General features: G+C 45.9%; 2 protein-coding genes across 2 annotated transcripts; both read left to right on the top strand.

The window, feature by feature from the left end:
- The first annotated feature begins 10,027 nt into the window (after positions 1–10,027).
- Positions 10,028–17,942, top strand: LOC139455987 (uncharacterized protein PF3D7_1120000-like). Its single transcript, XM_071237509.1, has 2 exons — positions 10,028–10,334; positions 17,521–17,942. Exons 1-2 carry the CDS (start codon positions 10,028–10,030, stop codon positions 17,940–17,942), a joined length of 729 nt encoding a protein of 242 aa, XP_071093610.1.
- LOC139455177 (uncharacterized) lies at positions 14,071–26,589 on the top strand. The gene is made up of 2 exons (XM_071236730.1): positions 14,071–14,166; positions 25,359–26,589. Exon 2 carries the CDS (start codon positions 25,435–25,437, stop codon positions 26,527–26,529), a length of 1,095 nt encoding a protein of 364 aa, XP_071092831.1. The 5' UTR covers positions 14,071–14,166; positions 25,359–25,434; the 3' UTR covers positions 26,530–26,589.
- The last annotated feature ends 354 nt before the right edge of the window (positions 26,590–26,943 follow it).

Here is a 26,943-nt window from a genome sequence, read left to right on the forward strand (position 1 = left end):
AGCGAGATGATTATAAAGCTTGACTATTTCAAAGTCTGAAGTTTGTATATAAAATATGCCTGTATTTTTGTATTTGTTGTATATTTTATCTTTGAATAAATATTTATTGGCAAAGCAAAGTGAAAGTTTGTAGTTTTCTTGGGTGGAGTATCACTGGGAAGCTCCATGCACGGACTTGGCGCCCTACAGGCGACACACTAAGACACCGGCACCTGCTACGGGCCGTCACAGGGGTCGACAGCACGTGCCAGTGTATAGATCCCATGACTGTGGCGGCAACGTCACGTTGACGCGCACAACACACACATGCAGCTGGATACTGAGTATTGTGGCGTTTTCGTGTTACTGCTTGCACGAGTCCGGATTAAGGGACCGACCATTTGGGGGACTGGTTGTATCGACATTAGATATTTGTTAGATATTAGATATTTTGTTTGTTTAAAACCATGAGCCTGAATATCTTTTAAGAACAACGCTTAGTGACAATGAATTTTTTAAGGCAGGCAACTTCTTCTTTTTTCAACAGTCTGAAGCATAGTTATTTTTGTCGAGAATTTTCGGGGACAATATAGGTTAGTAGTGAGTAAAAGAATAACACAACACCTGTTAAACCAATGTGGAAGGTAGAGATACACTACTGTTCATAACACTTATCCCCTCAGCGGGTCTGCATGAATCTTCACGATCCGACTGGGACGGCGTTCTTACCCTGGCGACCTATGAAAGCTGCGATCGGGACCTGACTGCTCCATACGGGACACGACAGCTCCATACGGGACATGGCGCCTCCATGCGGGACATAGCTGCTCCCTGCTCCCTAATCCATAAGGGAAATGACTGCTTCATACAGGACATGACTGCTTCATACTGCACATGACTGCTTCAGCCGGGACATACCTGCTTCATACGGGACATGACTGCTTCATACCGGACATGACCGCTCCATACGGGACATGACTGCTCCATACGGGACATGACTGCTCCATACAGGACATGACTGCTCCATACAGGACATGACTACTTCATACGGGACATGACTGCTACATTCCGGACATGACCACTCCATAGGGGACATGACTGCTTCATTCCGGACATGACTGCTCCATACGGGACATGACTGCTTCATACGGGACATGACTGCTTCATACGGGACATGACTGCTTCATACGGGACATGACTGCTCCATACGGGACATGACAGCTTCATACGGGACATGACAGCTTCATACGGGACATGACTGCTTCATACGGGACATGACTGCTCCATAAAGGACATACGGGGCACCGACCGACGTGACGGTTGTTACACGTCCAGTTGTCTCTTCAGAAACGCGAGGGAACGTTAGTTTTGATGAGTAGTGTAGGAATGTGGGGCACAAATGTCCTGCTCAACACCGTTACATAATACTCGCAAACATAATCAATGATGTTCACTCTCCGTGAAAGAGAATTGATTACATTACCACATCACCCTACAATCGATATGATACGTAATTAGCTCACCAGGCGACAAGGGCCTGGTTGCTGTGCCCCTCCCCCTCCCTTCTCATCTCCCCCTCACCTCCATCTCCACCCACACCGTGTCGAGTTGCCAGGTGTCTCATTACCAGACAGGTGAGACGCAGCCATGTTTGCTAAGCAAGCTGTTACCATCATACCTGAGCAAGGTTGTTGATTACTGTAAATTATTTAAAGTTTCATGGACCCCAGCAGTAATTAAGCATTGATTATTCCTGAGGCGGAAACAGTAATACGAGGAGCCAAGTTATCAGTCCCGCATAATCTGCCCGCAGCACACAGATGTACACAGTGAACCCCTCACGGAAGCCTGCCTGTGTTACTCTGCACTGGTCCCTTCTTAGCTTCTACAGTAGGGGCAGATAACTCTCAGTTGGGGCAGATTTGGGGTAGAAAACTCTCAGTTTGGGGCAGATAACTCTCAGTTGGGACAGATAACTTTCTGTTTGGGCAGTGAGGAGGGGGTAGGGTGTGTGTGTGTGTGTGTGTGTGTGTGTGTGTGTGTGTGTGTGTGTCTGTGTGTGTGTCTGTGTGTGTGTCTGTGTGTGTGTCTGTGTGTATTTGAGTTGCATTTCTTTTTTTTATTCTGAAAGATCCCCCCCCCCCCCCCCCCCCCAAATCGGAAATTAGGCTTTACGCCACCAAATGATATAATGCTTTGCACAGCTACAGATATACATTTTTATCATTATCACTAAGTTTAAGACCCGTGGAGATTTATATTGGTCTGCGGAAACCCATGCCTGTCGAAAGAGGCGACTGACGGGTCGGGTGGTCAGGCTGACTTGGTTGATGCATATCATCGTATCCCAATTGCTTAGATGGATGTTCATGATCACTGGATTTTCTGGTCCAGAATCGATTATTCGTACAATCCGTCATATAATGGAATATTGCTGAGTGGGCGTTCAATAAGAAAGAAACAAACCAAAACTAAATGATTGACTGTTTTGCCTCCCTTAAGCATACACTACAAGGAGCATAAAGTGCCACGCCTCCCCATAGAGGCGGAGTGGTTGTTTGTGTGTTGCGTCATATTTAGATGCCAAGAAGAGGCTGAGGATACAGCACTGCCTTACTGGTCAACACAACCGCCTCTGTCGTGTTGTAGAACGTGTTTTTACGGGAACCGGAATATGTTTTTTAAACCACTTGATGTTACCCTGCCTGCCGCTCGTCATTAAGCGGATAAAATAAGCAGTGGTCAGATCGGCGTTACCAGTACAAGCAACCTCACACAATCACCTTCAGTCCCAAACAAGGTATATTTATCTCCGCGCTGCCGTGACCTGTCAAGCTTTCGCTGTTACACAGATAGAAGTAGTTATATGATGAAACAATATTTGGTTGCAAGAATCGGTGTCGAGTTGTACTCATGCTGTCACCCACTAGTTTCCCGGGGACAGATCCGAATTTTGACAGCCGCCGTGATGTAGCTGACATTTTGTGACTGCGGCATAAAACCACATTAACTCACTCACCCTACCCACCATCACGCACAGAGGAGGCCCACCCTGGAATTAGAGTGGTGAGACACGGTTTTGCAAACTGGGTTCCTCATAGGCCCCAACAAATATCACACGAGTGTGTTTTCGGCTGGCAAGAATCATGTGATATGAATAAACATTGTAATAAGCGAGCCTTGGTGAGCTAAATGCATACACTGTGTTTATTCCTATTACAGGATATTTGTCATCTCAAAACACACACGCTTTACTGCCTCCCTGTCATGTAATGTTATTCTAAATGCCTTCACAAACGGTTCCTAAACATTGCAAGTTTTCCTGGAATATGCGATAAACATATGGCGTAAAAACAGTGCTAAGTCAGTCGGACGGTAACAACAGGCAATTTTGTTCTAACTGAAACTTGTTGTTTGTCAGTCGGCTATCTACCAGGTAGGCAAAAGGACAACTGCCTGTACATAGCATCAATGATCACCTTCCGCGGCAACCATTCGCGCCGCCTGCTGGAGTTATCGCCCTTCAACAAAGGGAAGTTACTCCAGGCTACTCCACGTTTGTTCAGAGTCCGTCACGCAATATAGTCCAACAACAACAAACTATGCATGAATGCTGTCTATAAAGTAACTAAATACACAAAGTACAACAAAAACAGTTGTGCTGACTGAAAACTGCTGTCATGAATATCTGCGTTATAAGATGAAAGAACGGGGTGTTTATTTTGACCAATGAATATTGATAAGTTCTTTATAAATCACCTAATTTGTAAATAGTGACGTGTATTAATTTCGTTCCTGTACAAAACTATGTTGTTCATCTAAGGCCCTTTTGACAAGTTAAGAGGAAATATTACTCAGTAGTGGAAGAAACATCTTCCCAGACAAATCCATCTTGGTCCTGTATGGGCTGTACGTGTCAACCCACTCAGACCACTGTTGGAGCCCTTGGACAAATCCGAACAGGGTTTTAGTTTAAACATATTTTATTCATACGGGGCCCGATAGAGCAACTCATTTAGCTCACTTCCCAGCCCACATTAATCCAAAGTAGGCGCAAACTAACTTTGTTGGCTGGGCTGTGTCTGATCTGAGCTTGGGGGATAACTTCTTTGAGAGGCATTTAGAAGTTGGAGTACTATCAAAGTAAGGATAAGATATATGGATGAACAACTTCTTTATTACAACTTGGAGCGACGTTTCAGTGTAGGTTCTTACACTGTAATAACGAAGTTGTTCATCCATATATCATATGTTCACTTAGTACCCGACTTCTAAATGCCTCTTTAAGGGATTATTCCTTGTCTTAATGGCGACGTGGCAATCTCAATCATCGGTTGATTGATAAGGTGCTGGAACCTGCACCGAAACGTCGCCCCAAATTGTAATAAAGAAGTAGCTGATCTATATATCTTATCCTTACTTAGCTGCGAGGACGAGACAACATTCAGTAATACAATGGTTTGTTATTACGGAGGGGGAAGGTCTGGGGAGGAGAGAAGATTTGTGATGATCATACCATCCGTCCATGTTTCAGTAAATATCTCTCTGAGAGATTTCATGAAGTTGATAGGTTCTTTTGAGCGTGATCTGCATGAAATCTTTCTCAACAATATGGCAATTTGCTGGACCAGAACCAAACGCAACCAGATACACAAGGTTACACTCAACATCTGACTTCACACAAGAAGGACACAATAGACACACCTCCAATTGAAGAGGTTAACAATATCCTGTTCTTCAAACCGCCTGTTATCTCCGCCAGGTATTCAGCTGCACGACCGATATACATTATACGCTCACCAAACTCAAGTCTTACATACAGATCTCTGACCGCGAAGTGTTCAATACAACCATTATCTGTCATCAGTACATTATCTGGCGTGCAAACAAACAGCTCTACCTGGTCCGCCCTCATTATAATGTATGATGTATACACTAGCGCTCTTGTCAAAAGCCTGTTCGTGATCGCTGAATCCTATCTCATTCTCTATCTAGACACATGTTCATGACAGCAGCTTCACTGACAACGCAGGGTATTGGTATTGTACTTGGTGTTAATCGATAGTCTATTACCCCATACCTGTCCAACTATATACTAGAAGGACGTACTGTACATGGGTCTTGGCATGTGATTCGGTTGGTTTGTTGTTGTTTAACGCCTCACTCAGCAATATTCAAGCTATATGACGGCGGTCATTAAATAATCGAGTCTGGACCAGACAATCCAGTGATTGGTGCCTCAATCATGCCTCAATCAAGTGAGCGAGCCTAACCACCCGATCCCGTTAGTTGCCTCTTACGGCAAGCATGGATCAATCACTGGATTGCCTGGTCCAGACTCGATTATTTACTGACCGCCGTCATTTTGCTAGGATATTGCTGAGAGCGGCGTTGATGAACAAACAAACAAAACAGTGAACGTTTATGATTCGTAGTCAGATTGATGATCACTTGGCGACGACCTTGAGTCCTGCAGCTGTGAAGCGACTGCTCGTCCCCTACACTCAGCCGCGCGATGATCATCAGAATCTCATAACACGAATATTTGTGCGTGCGGCGTAAAACACCAAACAAACGAACACTTTTAAGAGTAGAAAAATGAACGGGTCGTTTGATCAGCAAATATACCAATCAAGACATCGGAAATCCCTTAAACTTCAAAATAAGAATATATTTCGAGGTAACGCTGACAAGACAACCTTCTTCTTCACGAATTCATTTTTTCAATTTAATTTTATAGTAACTGTTTATTCGGCATTTTGCTTTATCCCAGATGTTTGTTTAGCATGTGCGTGTATGTACGCACGAGTGTGTGTATGTACGCGCGAGTGTGTGTATGTCTGTGCAAGTGCTTGTGAACGTATATGTATGTACGCGCGAGTGCCTGTGAACGTATATGTATGTGCGAGTGCCTGTGAACGTATATGTATGTGCGAGTGCCTGTGAACGTATATGTATGTGCGAGTGTGTGTATGTACGCGCGATTGCTTGTGAACGTATATGTATGTGTGCGCGAGTTCCTGTGAACGTGTATGTGCGAGTGTGTGTATGTATGTGCGGGTGCTTGTGAACGTATATGTATGTGCGAGTGTGTGTATGTATGCGCGAGTGTGTGTATGTACGCGCGAGCGCTTGTGAACGTATATGTATGTGCGAGTGTGTGTATGTATGTGCGAGTGTGTGTATGTACGTGCGAGTGCTTGTGAACGTATATGCATGTGCGCGCGAGTTCCTGTGAACGGGTTTAGGGTTTCCTGTGAACGTATATGTATGTGCGAGTGTGTGTATGTACGCGCGAGTGCTTGTGAACGTATATGTATGTGCGAGTGTGTGTATGTACGCGCGAGTGCTTGTGAACGTATATGTATGTGCGCGCGAGTTCCTGTGAACGTATATGTATGTGCGAGTGTGTGTATGTATGTGCGAGTTCCTGTGAACGTATATGTATGTGCGAGTGTGTGTATGTATGTGCGAGTGCTTGTGAACGTATATGTATGTGCGAGTGTGTGTATGTATGTGCGAGTGTGTGTATGTACGTGCGAGTGCTTGTGAACGTATATGCATGTGCGCGCGAGTTCCTGTGAACGTATACGTATGTGCGAGTGTGTGTATGTACGCGCGAGTGCCTGTGAACGTATATGTATGTGCGCGCGAGTTCCTGTGAACGTATATGTATGTGCGAGTGTGTGTATGTACGCGCGAGTGCTTGTGAACGTATATGTATGTGCGCGCGAGTTCCTGTGAACGTATATGTATGTGCGAGTGTGTGTATGTATGTGCGAGTGCTTGTGAACGTATATGTATGTGCGAGTGTGTGTATGTATGTGCGAGTGCCTGTGAACGTATATGTATGTGCGAGTGTGTGTATGTACGTGCGAGTTCGTGTGTGCGTGCATTTATGTGCGAATGTGTGCGTGTGAAGATATGTGCGGGTCTGAGAGCGTAACGTACGTCTATGTGAGAGTTCGAGTTTGTGCGTATATCTACATGCGAATTCGTGTGTACGTATGTGCGAGTTCGAGTGCGTGCGTGTACTTGCATGTACGTGCGTGTATGTACGTGCGAGTACGTGCGTGTATGTGGGAATGCAGGAGTGGGTGCGTATGTGCGAGTTTGTACGATCGTCGTTGAGTGCATGTGTGTATAATGTTTAGTCTTGTTATCATCATATTGCATATGGAACGGGCTGATGTCACTAACAATGAACTTGCATGATTATAAACTATTGTATACCTGAGACCAAGTTCTGTATGGTCACGTGATCATATAATATCCTCTCACCTCTTCACCCTACAGCAGAGAGTAGTACTAGTGATTGTGTACCGGAACAGGAAAGATCACTTTTGACCCAGTGTGAATTTCAAGTCACGCAACTGAATCACCGATGTGGACTCCTCAGGCAACATGTACAGACAACAAGCCCTGTGTGTACAGTAGTCCTGTGTGTACAGTGGCCCAGTGTGTACAGTGGCCCAGTGTGTACAGTGGCCCAGTGTGTACAGTGGCCCTGTGTGTACAGTAGTCCTGTGTGTACAGTGGCCAAGTGTGTACAGTGGCCCAGTGTTTACAGTGGCCCTGTGTGTACAGTGGCCCTGTGTGTACAGTGGCCCAGTGTGTACAGTGGTCCAGTGTGTACAGTGGCCCAGTGTGTACAGTGGCCCAGTGTGTACAGTAGTCCTGTGTGTACAGTGGCCCAGTGTGTACAGTGGCCCAGTGTGTACAGTGGTCCAGTGTGTACAGTGGCCCAGTGTGTACAGTGGCCCAGTGTGTACAGTGGCCCTGTGTGTACAGTGGTCCTGTGTGTACAGTGGCCCAGTGTGTACAGTGGCCCTGTGTGTACAGTGGTCCTGTGTGTACAGTGGCCCAGTGTGTACAGTGGCCCTGTGTGTACAGTGGTCCTGTGTGTACAGTGGCCCAGTGTGTACAGTGGTCCTGTGTGTACAGTGGCCCTGTGTGTACAGTGGTCCTGTGTGTACAGTGGCCCTGTGTGTACAGTGGTCCTGTGTGTACAGTAGTCCTGTGTGTACAGTAGTCCTGTGTGTACAGTCATCCTGTGTGTACTGTGACCCTAAGTGTACACTGGCCCTGTGTGTACTGTGACCCTTTGTATAGAGTGGCCCTGTGTGTACACTGGCCCTGTTTGTATTGTAACCCTGTGTGTACTGTGACCCTAAGTGTACACTGACCCTGTATGTACTGTGACCCTTTGTATAGAGTGGCTCTGTGTGTACACTGGCCCTGTGTGTACTGTGACGCTGTGTGTACTGTGACCCTAAGAGTGTACACTGACCCTGTGTGTACTGTGACCCTGTGTATAGAGTGGACCTGTGTGTACACTTGCCCTGTGTGTACTGTGACCCTGTGTGTAGAGTGTCTCTGTGTGTACAGTGATCCTGTGTGTGGAGTGGCTGTGTATGTACACTGGCCCTGTGTGTAGCGTGGTCCTGTTTGTAGAGTGGTTCTGTGTATACAGTGGCCATGTGTGTAGAGTGATCCTGTATGTAGAGTGGTTCTGTGTATAAAGTGGCCATGTGTGTACAGGCATCAAGCCCTGTGTAAAGGCTAGATTTTCGATCAAACTGAGGTTACACCGACTAGCTCCGCGATCTAATTGAGGTCATACACTGGCTACGGGATCACTTTGAGGTCACACCGACAGGCTATGCGATCACATCTAGGTCACACAGACTGGCTATGTGATCAAACTGAGGTCCCACAGGCTGACAATACGATCACATAGAGGTCACACAGATTGTCTCCGTGATCACATGGAGGTCACACAGACTGGCCCTACGATCACACGGAGGTCACACAGACTGGCTCCGCGATCACTTGGAGGTCACACAGACTGACTCCGCGATCACACTGAGGTCACACAGACTGGCTCCGTGATCACATGGAGGTCACACAGACTGGCTCCGCGATCACACGGAGGTCACACAGACTGGCTCTGCGATCACACGGAGGTCACACAGACTGGCTCCGCGATCACATGGAGGTCACACAGACTGGCTCCGCGATCACATGGAAGTCACACAGAGTGGCTCCGCGATCACATGGAGGTCACACAGACTGGCTACGCGATCACATGGAGGTCACACAGACTGGTTAAGCGATCACATGGAGGTCACACAGACTGGCTCCACCATCACATGGAGGTCACACAGACTGGCTCCACGATCACATGGAGGTCACACAGAGTGGCTCCGCGATCACATGGAGGTCACACAGACTGGCCCTACGATCACATGGAGGTCACACAGACTGGCTCCGCGATCACACGGAGGTCACACAGACTGGCTCCACGATCACATGGAGGTCACACAGAGTGGCTCCGCGATCACATGGAGGTCACACAGACTGGCCCTACGATCACATGGAGGTCACACAGACTGGTTAAGCGATCACATGGAGGTCACACAGACTGGCTCCACGATCACATGGAGGTCACACAGACTGGCTCCACGATCACATGGAGGTCACACAGACTGGTTAAGCGATCACATGGAGGTCACACAGACTGGTTAAGCGATCACATGGAGGTCACACAGAGTGGCTCCACGATCACATGGAGGTCACACAGACTGGCTCCACGATCACACGGAGGTCACACAGACTGGCTCCACGATCACATGGAGGTCACACAGACTGGTTAAGCGATCACATGGAGGTCACACAGACTGGCTCTACGATCACACGGAGGTCACACAGACTGGCCCTACGATCACATGGAGGTCACACAGACTGGCTCCGCGATCACACGGAGGTCACACAGACTGGCTCCGCGATCACATGGAGGTCACACAGACTGGCTCCACGATCACATGGAGGTCACACAGACTGGTTAAGCGATCACATGGAGGTCACACAGACTGGTTAAGCGATCACATGGAGGTCACACAGACTGGCTCCACGATCACATGGAGGTCACACAGACTGGCTCCACGATCACATGGAGGTCACACAGACTGGTTAAGCGATCACATGGAGGTCACACAGACTGGTTAAGGGATCACACGGAGGTCACACAGACTGGCTCCACGATCACATGGAGGTCACACAGACTGGTCAAGCGATCACATGGAGGTCACACAGACTGGTTAAGCGATCACATGGAGGTCACACAGACTGGTTAAGCGATCACATGGAGGTCACACAGACTGGCTCCACGATCACATGGAGGTCACACGGACTGGCTCCACGATCACATGGAGGTCACACAGACTGGCTCCACGATCACATGGAGGTCACACAGACTGGCTCCGCGATCACATGGAGGTCACACAGAGTGGCTCCGCGATCACATGGAGGTCACACAGACTGGCTCCACGATCACATGGAGGGCATAAAAACTGGTTATTCGCCCATGTTGAGGTCACTATATTACATGTCGTGCTAATGAATTTATAACAAGTACTGTTCCTCGTCGGGGCCAGCACACACACCTTGGCCTCCGTCTTGGATTACAATCATCAATACTAGATAGGATATATCTTTGTTGAAGATGCTGCACAAGGGAGTTCCTTGTTACACTTGCATCAATATAAGATGAAACCGAAGTTGTACGGGGTCAATTGATGGATCGACTGCTAAAGTTCTGTTAAACGAAGTCGGAGATGATAGCCCAGTGGTATATGTCAATGCTTGTACTGCCAGGATCTGCTAGTCCTGAGTTCGAAGGAAACATTTGCTCCGATAAAAGCCCTTGTTCGGTACAGTAACATGTCCCGAGGTTGGGTTATCGCAAATGTGAATCTCGGGATAGATTCAGACAGAAGGCTTGATACAAACATGTGACCGTGCTATTCTGTATTAACATAGACGTATGACCCCATGTAATAACAGAAAGCGTATGTGGTTCAGACAGAAGGCTTGATACAAACATGCGACCGTGCTATTCTGTATTACCATAGACGTATGACCCCATGTAACAACAGAAAACGTATGTGGTTCAGACAGAAGGCTTGATACAAGATGTGACCGTGCTGTTCTGTATTAACATAGACGTATGACCCCATGTAATAACAGAAAGCGTATGTGGTTCAGACAGAAGGCTTGATACAAACATGTGACCTGCTATTCTGTATTAAAAACACATATGTTCCAAGTAATAGCATTAACTCTGTGTACTTGATTAATCACGGAATCTTGTCAATAATTCTGACATTATTTCCTCTGTCTTTTCTCATGTATTCATTTATTTACTCATGTATTTCTGAGAAAACCATTGTTTGTGTCTGTTTGAGGGAGCTATTGCGTATTTGATGCGCTCACATTTCATTTAGAATCAGTGGTGTAACCAGGAAGTTTCCAGTGGTCAACATTTATCTATTTACAAATCCGGGACCATGAAGGAGATATCGACACTGTAAGTACAGGCAGTCATAGGTCCTGTCCCGTAGCACTCTTCTCCTATGTGAGATAATCTTTGAATTGCTGGATCGAAGTTTGAGAAATATACTGAACCAAATTAAAAACTTCACAATCCTAAAATTTTAACATTTTCACCAGTTATCATTGTGGGCCCTTATTGTGTATTTAAACAGTAATGGCCACGTATTGTCTTCAGATAACAACCGTTTTTGTGCAGGTGAATCGATCAAAATCATGTGCACAGCACTATAGTGGCAAAAGTGTTTTTTCACGTGCAACTGGTCACGTGGCCATAATACCGCACATGTTTTCAGCCATACTTGTTAGCAGTCATTAACAAAAAAAGAAAAACACAAGAAAACAAAAGTCTTTACGGCCATTTGTCATGCCACGCCTTTGAAATGTGCAATGTGAACGTGCCATCGGCATGTTGCAGACGGGAACGTCCGTAGCTGAAGTCGCAAGGACGTTTGGTTGTAGTCGATGGACTGTTTATGATTTACAGACGCGTATACGGCAAACGGGTACCACCGCTGATCGCTCACACTGTTCGAAACCGTCTGAGAACTGCTCACCTTCAAGCACGACGGCCATACTGCGGGCCGATTCTGACTCAATTACACAGACGTCAACGTCAATTATGGGCACAGCGACACTTACGATGGACTCAGAGGAATTGGAATCAAGTCGTCTTCAGTGATGAATCCCGATTTAATCTTCGATTTGCTGATGGTAGGGCGAGGGTGTGGAGGCGCCGTCATGAACGTTATGCCCAGTGTTGTGTACAGGAAGTTGACAGATTTCGAGGTGAGAGTATCATGGTATGGGGTGCTTTCTGTGGCAATGCGCGTTCCTGGCTTCTTGTCATCCGTGGCAGCCTCAACGCTGCTGCTTACCGAGACCAGGTACTGGCACCAGAACTTCTGCCTTTTATGACAGCACATGGACCCGGTTTGATCTTCCAACACGACAATGCCAGACCTCACACAGCAATTTTGACAAGGAATTTCCTTCAGAATGCGGGAGTCAACGTCATGGACTGGCCGTCAAGGTCTCCAGACCTCAATCCCATCGAACACGTCTGGGATGCGCACTCTCCAGAACCAACCACAGAATTTGCAAGATCTTGGCATCATTTTGCAGCAACAATGGCGTCGTCTTCCCAATCATGTTTTCACAAGCCTCACAAGGTCCATGCGGAGGCGTTGTGTGGCAGTTGTCAACGCACATGGTGGCCATACATGCTACTGAACTCGTGCTTGGGACTTATGATTTAAACTGTTGATGTTATTACCGAATACCGTAGGTGCTTGGAACAAATTTAGTTACCACCGTTAATTAAAATCCTTCTTTGTACATTAATGATCAAAAGTTACCTTCTCTGATACATTTGTCCGTTGTATATCATATATGGGATTACTTTTAAAAATGTGAAGTTTTTAATTTGACTCAGTATATATACCAAACCTAACATACAACGGATGAGGCATTTATTTTTGTTCAAATGTTGGACATTAGCTTAACGAGAACAGTTTTCATACCCAGTGAAAGGTCGACACAATAATTTTGCTCAAACGTTTATTTCACATTGCGACACATACTCTTGCAGCAATTACACACTCCTGTATTTTTTTGGTAACCTGTAGGTTAAACAAGCGTTCGCTCGTCATGCCCATTTCTGGGGTCCTCCGCCGTGATATTGCTGGAATAATACTAAAAGCGGCGTAAACACATACTCAAGATCCTGTTTTTTCCGTTCACCTTTTTGAGTAAAGTCACTGCCCTACACTCGTTATTTAATACACTTGATGTCTACACAGATGTCGCTGCGGAAGGCGATGCTGGGAGCTCCTGCTGCAACTAAAGCCGACACTGTGGCGACCGAGCACCCACAGAGAGACCGATCGTTATCTCAATGGCTGCATCGGTTGCCAGGGTAGATACATGCTTCAGGGTTGGGTAGAAATGCACCCCGCCACACACAAACAACACTTCCCGTCTCTCGATAATAATTCTGATTTATACCAGCGGCAGCCCTGATCAACAGGACTTAAATCCCACGCGATGTGTCACGTGGTCTCCAGCCGCTGAATGAGTCCAATAACGGCAAACATTCTGATATCGCTAATTTGATGTATTTCACTGTATAACGGCTGCAAGAAAGCATAAGAACTCCCTGCCGACGTAAACGATGTCCCTTTCCGCCGGTCGATGTCACACCTTCAATTGTTCCCGTAACGTGTGTTTGCCTTCTCAATGACGGTATTATTACAGGTATTGATTGGCGGTGTTTATAGAAGCACGACGCCGGGGGAAATCAGCGTTTTTCAAGTGCGTTTGTTGTCGTCGTGTTTTTAGTATCAATTTTAAAAAGAAATAAAAATATTGCCCTTTTCTACACGATAACTTTAACACAGTGCATGTTTGACAAACGTTTTACACATGCCAAAATGAACTAAGCGATTTCATAGCATTATTCTGTTAAGTTGAACTCCCATAAAGCAGATCTCTAGCCATCTGGAGTCACGGACCCCAGAGATTGTTCATGCATTATGTATTGACCCACGGCTTGAGAAGGGATATATTCACATCTATTAAGAACCTAGTTACGTCGTGTCCGAGGCGGACGCTAAGTCCCGTATACACGGGATCTGTTCCAGCTGATTGGGTCGGGGGTGGCGGCTGCTTGGTATCCAGGTCTTCTGTCGGTCGGGGAGCTCCGGGGAGGCAGCACGTGTCTCGGGGGGAGGCGAGTTTGTGAGCAGCCATCTATTTGAATGAATCAAGAACGGAATTTACGTCCCTGTGTACAAGGTAAGGGGTACCACCAGGGGTTGAATGACGTAGGGTTTGACAGGGTTCTCTGTGCCAGGTGCCACTGTGTCAGAGAGTCAACCGTCATGGTTACGCTACAGTATTACTGTGGGAGTTTACACACAAACTGGAAGGTGCCACTGTGTCAGAGAGTCAACCGTCATGGTTACGCTACAGTATTACTGTGGGAGTTTACACACAGACTGACAGGTACCACTGTGTCAGAGAGTCAACCGTCATGGTTACGCTACAGTATTACTGTGGGAGTTTACACACAGACTGACAGGTGCCACTGTGTCAGAGAGTCAACCGTCATGGTTACGCTACAGTATTACTGTGGGAGTTTACACACAGACTGACAGGTGCCACTGTGTCAGAGAGTCAACCGTCATGGTTACGCTACAGTATTACTGTGGGAGTTTACACACAGACTGACAGGGACCACTGTGTCAGAGAGTCAACCGTCATGGTTACGCTACAGTATTACTGTGGGAGTTTACACACAGACTGACAGGTACCACTGTGTCAGAGAGTCAACCGTCATGGTTACGCTACAGTATTACTGTGGGAGTTTACACACAGACTGACAGGGACCACTGTGTCAGAGAGTCAACCGTCATGGTTACGCTACAGTATTACTGTGGGAGTTTACACACATACTGACAGGGACCACTGTGTCAGAGAGTCAACCGTCATGGTTACGCTACAGTATTACTGTGGGAGTTTACACACAGACTGGCAGGGACCACTGTGTCAGAGAGTCAACCGTCATGGTTACGCTACAGTATTACTGTGGGAGTTTACACACAGACTGACAGGTGCCACTGTGTCAGAGAGTCAACCGTCATGGTTACGCTACAGCATTACTGTGGGAGTTTACACACAAACTGGCAGTTGCCATGGAAATCAGTAGCCACAGACGGCACATTAACAGCAGCAGTCAGTTTGATGATATTACAAAGAATTTCTACTCATATATAGATGGTATTGAATAAATATGTGCATTCGTATGGTGGTGGTTCACCATGTACGGTACTATATAGTTGATATACGTACTTAGATATTAACATGTAATAGTTCACCATGTATGGTACTGTATAGTTAATATACGTACTTAGATATTAACATGTGATAGTTCACCATGTATGGTACTGTATAGTTAATATACGTACTTAGATATTAACATGTGATAGTTCACCATGTTTGGTACTGTATAGTTAATATACGTACTTAGATATTAACGTGTGATAGTTCACCATGTATGGTACTGTATAATTAATATACGTACTTAGATATTAACATGTGATAGTTCACCATGTGTGGTACTGTATAGTTAATATACGTACTTAGATATTAACATGTGATAGTTCACCATGTATGGTACTGTATAGTTAATATACGTACTTAGATATTAACATGTGATAGTTCACCATGTATGGTACTGTATAGTTAATATACGTACTTAGATATTAACGTGTGATAGTTCACCATGTGTGGTACTATATAGTTGATATACGTTCGTGGATATAAACATGTGATAGTTCTCCATGTATGGTACTATATAATTAATATACGTACTCGGATATGAACATATGATAATTCGCCGTGTATGGTACTACATAGTTAATGTTCGTACTTGGATATAAACATGTGATGGTTCACCGTGTATTTTACACTATGTCACAGTCAAACGTTAGGCAAATACATATTCCAGGAAATCTTATTTTACACAACGCATTTTTCTCTCCTGGCTTCTCTAGTGCTGGCAAGGCATGCTTGTTTATGATCTAGATTGGTTTTAATTTAATACAGCACACACATCGCACAGCCCCACTGAAGAAATAGCATAACATACATGGTTCTTTGTAATTAATGACTACACATACTGGGCCCAGAATCAGTCACATATATACCGTCATATTTACTTCATCTCGACCGATTGAAAGGAGAGACACGCCTGTGTGTAACTATGCTACGGGCGAGCGCCTCTCAACGGGCCGCCTATTGTGCAGCGTGGAGATATGAACAGCCCGGGCATTGATGGAGTGTATATAAACAGGGGTATAGAGGGTGGCGTCATTCAGCAGGTCACGCCGGGTCTATATGAATAGTGGAGATTGAATAATTTATAGTTGTGATATATATGTTGACAGGGGATATTTGAGAATTAATATGCTGGTAAAGGTTTGATTGCAATTTTATATGTCTATACACACACCCCTCCTCCCTACCGCCCCTCCTCCCTACCGCCCCTCCTCCCTACCACCCCTCCTCCCTACCGCCCCTCTCCCGATGAGAGAAACACGGGGACTTAGTGCTATGTTTCTATCAGGGCCGCCATGAACGTAGTTAGAATTCTGTGATGACATGTGGGCGACTATGGTGAGGGGACATCGCTTTCTCGCTCTATCGCTTACTCGCGGTATAGCCTATGTGGGTTTTAATCATGAAAGAGAGCTGAGATTTTTCCAATCGCATTTCAACTTATACATATGGACGGAATGTTGAAATTTACTTAAATATAATTTAACAGTACATATATATGTGCTTTTATAACAATCCACGTATTTCTGCGTAAGAAAAGAATTTGATTGATTAATGGCCCTATTTAGCCAAGTTATCAAAACAAATAGCCAATAACACCGCTCAATAGCGCTGAGTAGTGCGTACTTCCTAAAATGCAAGTGTTTTCCTAAAAACAACGCTTATATCAATGTTTATTCTGTTTGCGGAGTAGATGTCATCAAAGTGGAAGTCCTCACCCAAGCAATGGTAATACTACCGGATGTCCATTATGTAATATCTAGTTTTTGGAGTTTTTTGATGACATATTGTTCTCAGTAACCGTAATGTGGAAATAGATAGTTGATTGGTTTTATATTCAAGTTGGTAAGGTTTTATATTCAAGTTGGTAGTTCCGCTATTCAAATTGTTCAGTGAGGCCGTCTTATCAACAGTTATTTCTGAGACTTAAATGCAAAGTATAATTACCGCATTCGACGTAATAAGCGCCCCGCTCTAATAAACGCCCACGGCGATATTTGCTAATATATTGGCTAGTGAACAATCCCAAATAGCACCCCTTCCGATTGATTAATGTACACAAGACTTATTTACACTCGTTATATGCACACTTAATTATGGGCAATTAAATTCGGGAAAATATATCTGTCGTACATAAACATTTCAGGCTGTCAGCATAAACCACAAAACTTATCTTTCAACTCAACTTTTTTTTCACCAAAATAATATTCTAATTTTGAGAGCGCCCTGGGCGCTCATGACGTCGAATACAGTAATTAAGTCTACGCTAATTTTTATGCATTTATAATTAACTCTAATGTTAATTTCAAGTGAAAGACGGGGTAAAAGATGGAGTTAAACATGGGGTAAAAGATGAGGTGAAAGACGGGGTGAGAGACGGGGTAAAAGATGGGATGAAAGATAGGGTGAAAGATGGAGTGAAAGACGGTATGAAAGACGGGGTGAGAGACGGGGTAAAAGATGGGGTGAAAGATAGGGTGAAATACGGAGTGAAAGATGGAGTGAAAGACGGGGTGAAAGATGGAAAGAAAGACGGGGTGAAAGACGGGGTGAAAGATGGGGTGAAAGACGGGGTGAAAGACGGAGTGAAAGACGGGGTGAAAGACGGGGTGAGAGACTGGGTGAAAGATGGGGTGAAAGACGGGGTGAGAGACTGGGTGAAAGATGGGGTGAAAGACGGGGTGAGAGACTGGGTGAAAGATGGGGGGAAAGATGGGGTGAAGCAAGGATGAAATGTTGAGAATCATAGGAAGAAACATTATTTAAAATATTATTATTATAAGGAACGGATCAATTGAGAATAATTTGTTTCAGAGAAAACATTGTATGTCTTGGACAGTGACCCAGCCTTCCTACAACCAATCACCCGACCAACCCCACCCTCTCAGCACTACACCCCTCCATCCCGTCCCCCGCCACACGCCCCAGAATACAGTCGATCCTAGCGTGGAGTTGTACACATGTATGAGGTATTTTTCAAACCTAGCCACAAATACAATGTTCACCGTACATTGATATAGAGACTTATCCTCAGTCGTAAACTGTCAGTCACTGATATTGCCACGAGACACGTGCTCATTACAAACATAATACAATCAATTTCCAGACCCAGAGGCAAAGACCGACATGTGTACCTGAGATATTTAGATCCGAAATGAGATATTTGAACTGGTTCTGACAACATAGTTGACCTCTAAAGCTTAAATTAGGATTTGTCAAACTCTTTGACATTTGAAGAGGGAGGGCAGAACAGTAGGGAGGGGGGCATTTAACAACAAAACAATCCAGATAGCTTTGTATGTTGGTGTTATCGTAAACAGTCCGAAGATATACGAGGGACGCCCAATCAGGTGTGCAACTTCAATATAAGACCAAGTCGCAGAATATCTTTTGTACTTTTATCTTTCAATATAATCTCAATTCACCTCAGTACACTTATTCCATTTGTAATTCAAGCTTTTAATACCATTTTTATAGAAATCCGCAGATTGGCCCTCCAACCACGCCACTGTGGCAGCCTTTATGTCCTCGTCATCCTGGAAGCGTCTTCCACGTAGGGCAGATTTAATTTCCCGGAACAGGAAATAGTCACTGGGGGCTAAGTCTGGGCTGTACAGTTAAATCACCCACCCTACAGCCCAGACTTAGCCCCTCGTGACTATTTCCTGTTCTGTGTCAATGAGCAATGGTTATACACACAATGGTAGTATCAAATTCCAAGTCCCTTGCACTCCGTCACAGGTGGAATAACATGCAGCTTGTTATTAACGAGTCTTTGAAAGGCACATTCAGAAGTGATACACAGAGGAACACAACGTTTCGGAGGATATACTTACTTCTTCATCAAGTATGTATGGATGTCAACTTCTTTATTATGAGGAACACAGCGTTTCGGAGGACATACTTACTCCTTCATCAAGTATGTATGGATGTCAACTTCTTTATTATGAGGAACACAGCGTTTCGGAGGACATACTTACTTCTTCATCAGGTATGTATGGATGTCAACTTCTTTATTATGAGGAACACAACGTTTCGGAGGATATACTTACTTCTTCATCAGGTATGTATGGATGTCAACTTCTTTATTATGAGGAACACAGCGTTTCGGAGGATATACTTACTTCCTCATCAGGTATGTATGGATGTCAACTTCTTTATTATGAGGAACACAACGTTTCGGAGGATATACTTACTTCCTCATCAGTTATGTATGGATGTCAACGTCTTTATTATGAGGAACACAACGTTTCGGAGGACATACTTACTCCTTCATAAGGTATGTATGGATGTCAACTTCTTTATTATGAGGAACACAACGTTTCGGAGGATATACTTACTTCTTCATCAGGTATGTATGGATGTCAACTTCTTTATTATGAGGAACACAGCGTTTCGGAGGATATACTTACTCCTTCATCAGTTATGTATGGATGTCAACTTCTTTATCATGAGGAACACAGGGTTTCGGAGAATATACTTACTTCTTCATCAGGTATGTATGGATGTCAACTTCTTTATTATGAGGAACACAACGTTTCGGAGGATATACTTACTTCTTCATCAGGTATGTATGGATGTCAACATCTTTATTATGAGGAACACAGCGTTTCGGAGGATATACTTACTCCTTCATCAAGTATGTATGGATGTCAACTTCTTTATTATGAGGAACACAGCGTTTCGGAGGACATACTTACTTCTTCATCAGGTATGTATGGATGTCAACTTCTTTATCATGAGGAACACAGGGTTTCGGAGAATATACTTACTTCTTCATCAGGTATGCATGGATGTCAACTTCTTTATCATGAGGAACACAACGTTTCGGAGAATATACTTATTTCCTCATCAGGTCCTGAATATGTACGCCCAGACGATAATAACGGGTGTAGATTGAATACCAACATTGTTCATAGCTACTACTTACAGTAGGTAAGAACGCACGGACAGTTAGCGTACTCACGGTAGTATACACGAGACCATGGCATTGATTGAAATAGAATGATAATCAATTTTACAGAATATCAGATGTGATTCTGACCAAATTGGAGTTATTTCCCTTGATCTCATGCTCACCGGCGACGCCCACCTGCCCAGGTAATTATAAAAGCGCAATCAGGTATCAACAGGCTGTAGTCAGGCTCTGGTATTGATTATGCATGAAATACAAACGCATGATTGGGGCCAGAGATCGCGAATTGGTTTACCCCATGAGCGGATATTCATCCGATCGTAGTCTGTCAACACATATACTCGGTTCGTCTGGGTGTACGCCGGACTCATCAGACGGGGCCACGGGCAGGTAACTTATTCCGTTCGTTTTGTGTCTACCGGGTTCTCATATTGATGTGACCCGTGCAGATCCGGGGTAGAATAGGTCTAATGCTTGCCGTAAAAGGCGACTAACAGGATCGGGGTGGTCATGATGTCAATCACTGATGTGTCTGGTTCAGGCTAGATTATTTACAGACCGCCATCATATAGCTGGAATATTGGTGAGTCCGGCGTTAAACAACAAACAAACAAGCCAACAAACAAACAAACAACAACGGGCTTGATAATGGCCCCTTGTCAAGCAATATGGGGGCATTATCTAGTTACAGTGGCCTGCTCATTTCTAATAACATGCGGGCGATGTGATGATAATTCTATCCATTTTATCTATAATATCTCGCAATAACAATTTGGGAGGTTTACTTTGTTTCTTGTAAGACCTCATCCCTTGTATGAGGTTGGGAGGGGGTTGTGGGGAGGGGGGTTGTAGGGAGGGGGTTGTGGGGAAGGACTTGTTGGGAGAGGGGTTGTATGGGTGGGGATGTGGGGAGGGCGGTTGTAGGGAGGGGGTTGTGGGGAAGGACTTGTTGGGAGAGGGGTTGTGTGGAGGGGGTTGTGTGGAGGGGGTTGTGGGGAGGGCGGTTGTAGGGAGGGGGTTGTGGGGAGGGGGATGTGGGGAGGGCGGTTGTAGGGAGGGGTTTGTGGGGAAGGACTTGTTAGGAGGGGGGTTGTGTGGAGGGGGTTGTGGCAAAGTGTTTGTGTCTTCCCTCAATCATGACAAACATATAGTTGACTCTTTCAAGTGATGCGTGTTTAGTTCAACTTAAGCATGTCTTCAACCCTGACCCAGGTTTTCCAGATTCCTTTGATTGTCCGTGAGTAGATCGCGTTGTAAAGTGTTGTCGTGAAGTAGAACACAGTGTTCCTTTCACTGCCGACCTCTGACCTCAGCTACGTGGATCACCTCATCACTTCAACATTTCAACATTTCAACACGCACAATTTACACAACTTTTCTTTAAAAGCTGTTCTTCTCCTAAATCCTGCTTTGACCTGTGACTGGCTTGAATACTTTCTGTCGAATACTGTCCTGCTTGAGACTTGAACTATACACGTTCAGGTGGAGTACCAGGGTGAGTGAGTGAGTAATCAGGAGGAGTAGTTGGGGGGAGTGAGTCAGTAATCAGGCGTGGTTGGGGTGAGTGCGTCAGTAATCAGGAGTAGTTGGGGTGAGTGAGTAATCAAGAGGAGTAGTTGAGATGAGTGAGTGAGTGAGTAATCAGGATGAGTAGTTGGGGTGAGTGAGTGAGTAGGTAATCAGGAGTAGTGGGGTTGAGATGAGTGAGTGAGTGAGTAATCAGGAGGAGAAGTTGGGGTGAATAAGTGAGTCAGTATTCAAGAGGAGTAGTTGGAGTGAGTCAGTAATCAAGAGGAGTAGTTGGAGTGAGTCAGTAACCATGAGGAGTAGTTGAGGTGAATGAGTGAGTCAGTAATCAGGAGTAGTTGGGTGAGTGAGACAGTAATAAAGAGGAGTAGTTGGAGTGAGTCAGTAATCAGAAGGAGTAGTTGGAGTGAATGAGTGAGTCTGTAATCAGGAGTAGTTGGGTGAGTGAGTCAGTAATCAGGAGTAGTTGGGTGAGTGAGACAGTAATCAGGAGGAGTAGTTGGAGTGAGTCAGTAATCAAGAGGAGTAGTTGGAGTAAGTCAGTAACCAGGAGGAGTAGTTGGGGTGAATCAGTGAGTCAGTAATCAGGAGGAGCAGTTGGTGTGAGTAAGTGAGTCAGTAATCAGGAGGAGTACTTGGGGTGAGTGAGTGAGTCAGTAATCAGGGGAAGTAGTTGGGGTGAATGAGTGATTCAGTAATCAGGAGAAGTTGGGGTGAGTGAGTCAGTAATCAGGAGGGGTATTTGGGTTGAGTGAGTAATCAAGAGGTTTATGTGTGGTGTGTGAGTGAGTCAGTAATCGCGAGGAGCAGTTGGTGTGAGTAAGCGAATCAGTAATCAGGGGGAGCAGTTGGGGTGAGTGAGTAATCAGGAGGAGTAGTTGGTGTGAGCAAGTGAGTCAGTAATCAGGAGGAGTAGTTGGGGTTAGTGAGTCAGTAATCAGGAGGAGTAGTTGGGGTGAGTGAGTCAGTAATCAGGAGGAGTAGTTGGGATGAGTCAGTGATTAAGTGGAGTAGTTGGGGTGAGTCAGTGATTAAGAGGAGTAGTTGGTTTGAGTCAGTGATTAAGAGGAGTAGTTGGGGTGAGTGGGTCAGTAATCAGGAGAAGTAGGGGTGAGTGAGTGAGTCAGCAATCAGGAAGAGTAGTTGGTTTGAGTCAGTAATCAAGAGGAGTAGTTGGGGTGAGTGAGTCAGTAATCAGGAGGAGTAGTTGGGGTCAATGAGTCAGTAATCAGGAGGAGAAGTTGGGGTGAGTAAGTGAGTCAGTAATCGGGGAAGTAGTTGGGGTGAGTGAGACAGTAATCAGTAGGAGTATTTGGGGTGAGTGAGTAATCAAGAGGTTTATGTATGGTGTGTGAGTCAGTCAGTAATCAGGAGTAGTTTGGGTAAGTGAGTAATCAGGAGGAGTATTTGGGGCGAGTGGGTCAGTAATCAGAAGGAGAACTTGGGGTGAGTGAGTGAGTAATCAGGAGGAGCAGTTAGGATGAGGGAGTCGGTAATCAGGAGGAGTAGTTGGGGTGAGTAAGTGAGTCAGTCAGCAATCACGAAGGGTAGTTGTGGTAAGTCAGTAATCAGGAGGAGCAGTTGGGGTGAGTAAGTAAGTCAGTAATCAGGAGGAGCAGTTAGGGCGAGTGAGTAAGTCAGTAATCAGGAGGAGTAGTTGGGGTGAGTGAGTCAGTAATCAGGAGGAGTAGTTGGGGTGAGTGAGTCAGTAATCAGGAGGAGTAGTTGGGATGAGTGAGTCAGTAATCAGGAGGAGTAGTTGGGGTGAGTGAGTGAGTCAGTAATCAGGAGGAGAACCAACCATCAGCTGACATGGAACCAGCCTATGTGGAAAACGTTGAGTGTGTGGCGCCGTACATCGGCTGTTTTACTGGTGTGTTCAGTTGTATAGATGCAACACTGTATCAAGCAACATATACAAGCCAGTCGCATCAGAAGGGGTCATTAGGTCAGCCACTGACCTCCTCAGGGCTTCACTGGTCAGTGGAGAGACCGAGAGATCGTGGCCACGCAATGAAAGACCTCTGGCTTGCGGGGGCGGTGGGGTAGCCTAGTAGTTTAAGCGTTCGCACGTCACACCGAGGACCCGGGTTCAATTACCGACATGGTTACAATGTGTGAACCCCATTTCTGGTGTCTCCCGCCGTAATATTGTTGGTATTTTGCCAAAAAACGACGTTCAACCACACTCACTCACTCACTCACTCCCACTGTTTTGATGTGGCTTGCCGTTGTTATTCCTTCACAAACCAGTAGCAGTCTTTCTGACACAGCCGAGCGCTACAGAAGAGCGTTACCCGGAGAGCGGAGGCCTCCTCTGTTAAGGCAAATCAGTGTACTTAACCGTAACCATGTCGAGGTATTATAGGAGCTCCGGGTCATTAAGGATTTAGGGGACTAAGCCAGGATTAACCCTTCGACAAGGGGGGTGTTGAGAAGCGATGACGTCATGCACGGAGCTTCTGTGTAGCGACAGAATTCATGGCGGAAAGAGATCGCACTGGCTGAGAGCGGATGGATTGCGTGATGTGTGAGAGAGCATGAGAGAGCATGAGTGAGATATTTGGAGAGAGTGGGAGAGAGCGGCAGAGAATGGGAGAGAGAGAGGCAGAGAGTGGGAGGGAGCGGGAGTCAGTGGGAGAGAGTTGCAGAGATGGGGAGTGACAGGGAGAGAGCGAATGTGAGAGGGAGAGATTTGGAGAGAGTGGGAGAGTATGTCAGAGAATGGGAGAGCGTGGGAGAGAGCGGAAGAGAACTGGGGGGGGGGGGGGGGGGAGAAGGAGAGAGTGTGAGAGAGCGGGAGTGGGAGAGAATGGGAGGGAGAGGCAGAGAGTGGGAGAGAGTAGGAGAGAGAGGGAGAGAATGGGAGAGAGGGGCAGAGAGTGGAAGAGAGCGGCCGAGATTAGGAGACCGGGGGAGAGAGAGTTAGAGAGTGGGAGAGAAAGGCAGAGAGTGGGAGAGAGTTGCAGAAAGCGGGAGTGAGAGGGAGAGAGGGACAGAGAGGGGCAGAGAACGGGAGAGAGAAGCAGAGAGTTGGAAAGAGTGGAAGAGAGTGGAAGAGACTAGGAGAGAGTAGGAGAGAGTGGGAGAGAGTGGGAGAGAGTAGGAGAGAGTAGGAGAGAGTGGGAGAGAGCAGGAGTGAGTGGGAGAGAGTGGGAGAGAGTGGAAGAGAGTAGGAGAGAGTAGGAGAGAGTGGGAGAGAGCAGGAGTGAGAGGTCGAGAGCAGGTGGGAGTTGGAGAGAGTTGCAGAGAGCGGGAGTGAGAGACAAAGAGTGGGAGAGTGTGGGGGAGAGTGGCAGAAAGTAGCAGGGAGTTGGAGAGAGCGGGAGAGAGCGGGAGAGTGAGTGAGCTGTATGCTATCTAGTGTGTTGTATGCTATCTAGTGTGTTGTATGCTATCTTGTGGGTTGTGTCACATGTAATATTACCTGATATATTGATTGAAATATCAAGATTAATATTTTGTACATATTGTAATTCATATTATAGACTTTCCAGAAGAAGAACCCTCCTGACGTGGACCTGGTTAAATCAAACGTAGATTATCAGATTACCTGTATTGACACGCACACACAACTAAAACAACTATTCACATGTTTGCCACCAGCTAATGGATTGTTCCCCGGTAGGGGTTATGTGTATTTTTGCTACGAAATTAGAATCTTTGAATAGACATACATTGTTTGAATCAAGTGTTTACTTTGCAGAGGCGTCCCAATGCCTGAATGCTCCCACAGCCCAGCAGCGTGTCGGACAGACGTATGACTGTTAAGGTGAAGGACGATGGATGGGGTCAAGACCTACCGCCTCCCAAACATCACCCCCAGTTGTCCAGCTGTTCCGAGAGTCCCTTCTGTCCGCCCAACCGTGACCAGCGTCAGCTCGTGCATCATCGATACCCCCAGCGATGACGGCCAGAGCCACCGAGAGAGCCTCTGGTCATTCCAGAAACAACACCGGGGAGTGAAAGGTCAAGGTGACGTCCTTCCCAACATTCCTTTCCGGTTAAGGTCAACTGAGATTGAAGGTCAAGGTGACGCGACTCTTCTTGATAGTTTCATGAGTGGAACGTTCATGGACGGTTCGCTGATGCGGCAGCTGACTCGGACACGGACTAATTTACACAGCACTGATGCGATCCCGTCCCTCAAGGGCGAGATGGGCTTGTTCGGGAAGGGAATCAACATACCGTTAACCAAATCACTGAGATTATGTTCGAGAGAGAAGCGCAAAAGTCGCAACCATAGTTCTGGATTCGTCACAGAGAGGCTTCCACGCATGCCAGGTCACAACGAGGTTTGTGGTGGCGTCAAGAAGACGTCATCCTTGTTAGACGTACGTCAGGACAACGGTGATAGGCCGCCATCGAATATAAGTGACGGTAGTAGTTTATTTGTTGACGTTAACTCCGACAATGTCGGCCACACTACACACACCTCCATAGACACCCGCAGGACCCTCGCCGACATTCTCAACCGGCATGACAATTCCCTCTACCAGGACCTCAGCCGGAAGGCATCAGAGAGCTCTGGTGCCACATTGTGTCAAACAGTTAAGACAAGTGTTTCTGATTCCGGGACTAATAAACAATGGATCAACAAATTTGAAATGAAAATTGTTGACGGCAATGCTTATGACAACTTCGCCCGGACTCGCAAGCCCGACGCTGACAAAGACACGACAAAGGGGGATTCCAAATCTGTTAAACGACCTTACAATCAGCGATCGTCTGACCTTGAACTCTTTAAGCCTTCCGAGGTCAAAGGTAACACTCAGAAAGACGGAAGTCCAGTCCGTAAAATAGCTGTTACGGCAAACAAATCAACGAAACACACAAAACTGAGATTATCGTTGTCAAATAGTAGATCGAGTGAATAAAATATTGTCGTGACTTTATTTGAAAAGATGCGCAATCAGTGGATTTCCACACAGTTAGGTGTCGACTATTAAGTAATCGGGTGGGGGGTGGGGGTGGGGGGGTGGGGGCGCTGTCTGTTTTTCAGGACAAAAGTCCAGCACTCCGACTGGTTTGGGCATTACATTCGGTTGAGGTGTAACACGTGATATGGGTGGATTGTGCCGTCAAGTGTCGACATGACACAATCACATGGACTGTGTGTTCAGCGCAGCGGCCGGTGTTGCCGAGTTTGGAGGTCTTTAAGTCAGGTAATATACTGACATAATACTGGTCATAAGACCACAATATCACATAACGAATCTTCAAGACGATTATCAAAACCCTGGCATCACTCGCACCTGCGTCGTTAGGTAGGTGCACTTACAACTCATCAT

Source organism: Haliotis cracherodii, unplaced genomic scaffold (assembly GCF_022045235.1).
Source record: "Haliotis cracherodii isolate W230 unplaced genomic scaffold, xgHalCrac1.p SCAF_11, whole genome shotgun sequence".
Lineage (NCBI taxonomy): Eukaryota > Metazoa > Mollusca > Gastropoda > Lepetellida > Haliotidae > Haliotis > Haliotis cracherodii.

Coding starts and splice junctions, on each gene's coding strand:
- LOC139455987 (XM_071237509.1), top strand. CDS start 10,028: ATGGAGGTCACACAGACTGGTCAAGCGATCACATGGAGGTCACACAGA. Junction 10,335..17,520: donor CATGGAGGGCATAAAAACTG/GTTATTCGCCCA, acceptor GTTAATTTCAAG/TGAAAGACGGGGTAAAAGAT.
- LOC139455177 (XM_071236730.1), top strand. CDS start 25,435: ATGGATGGGGTCAAGACCTACCGCCTCCCAAACATCACCCCCAGTTGT.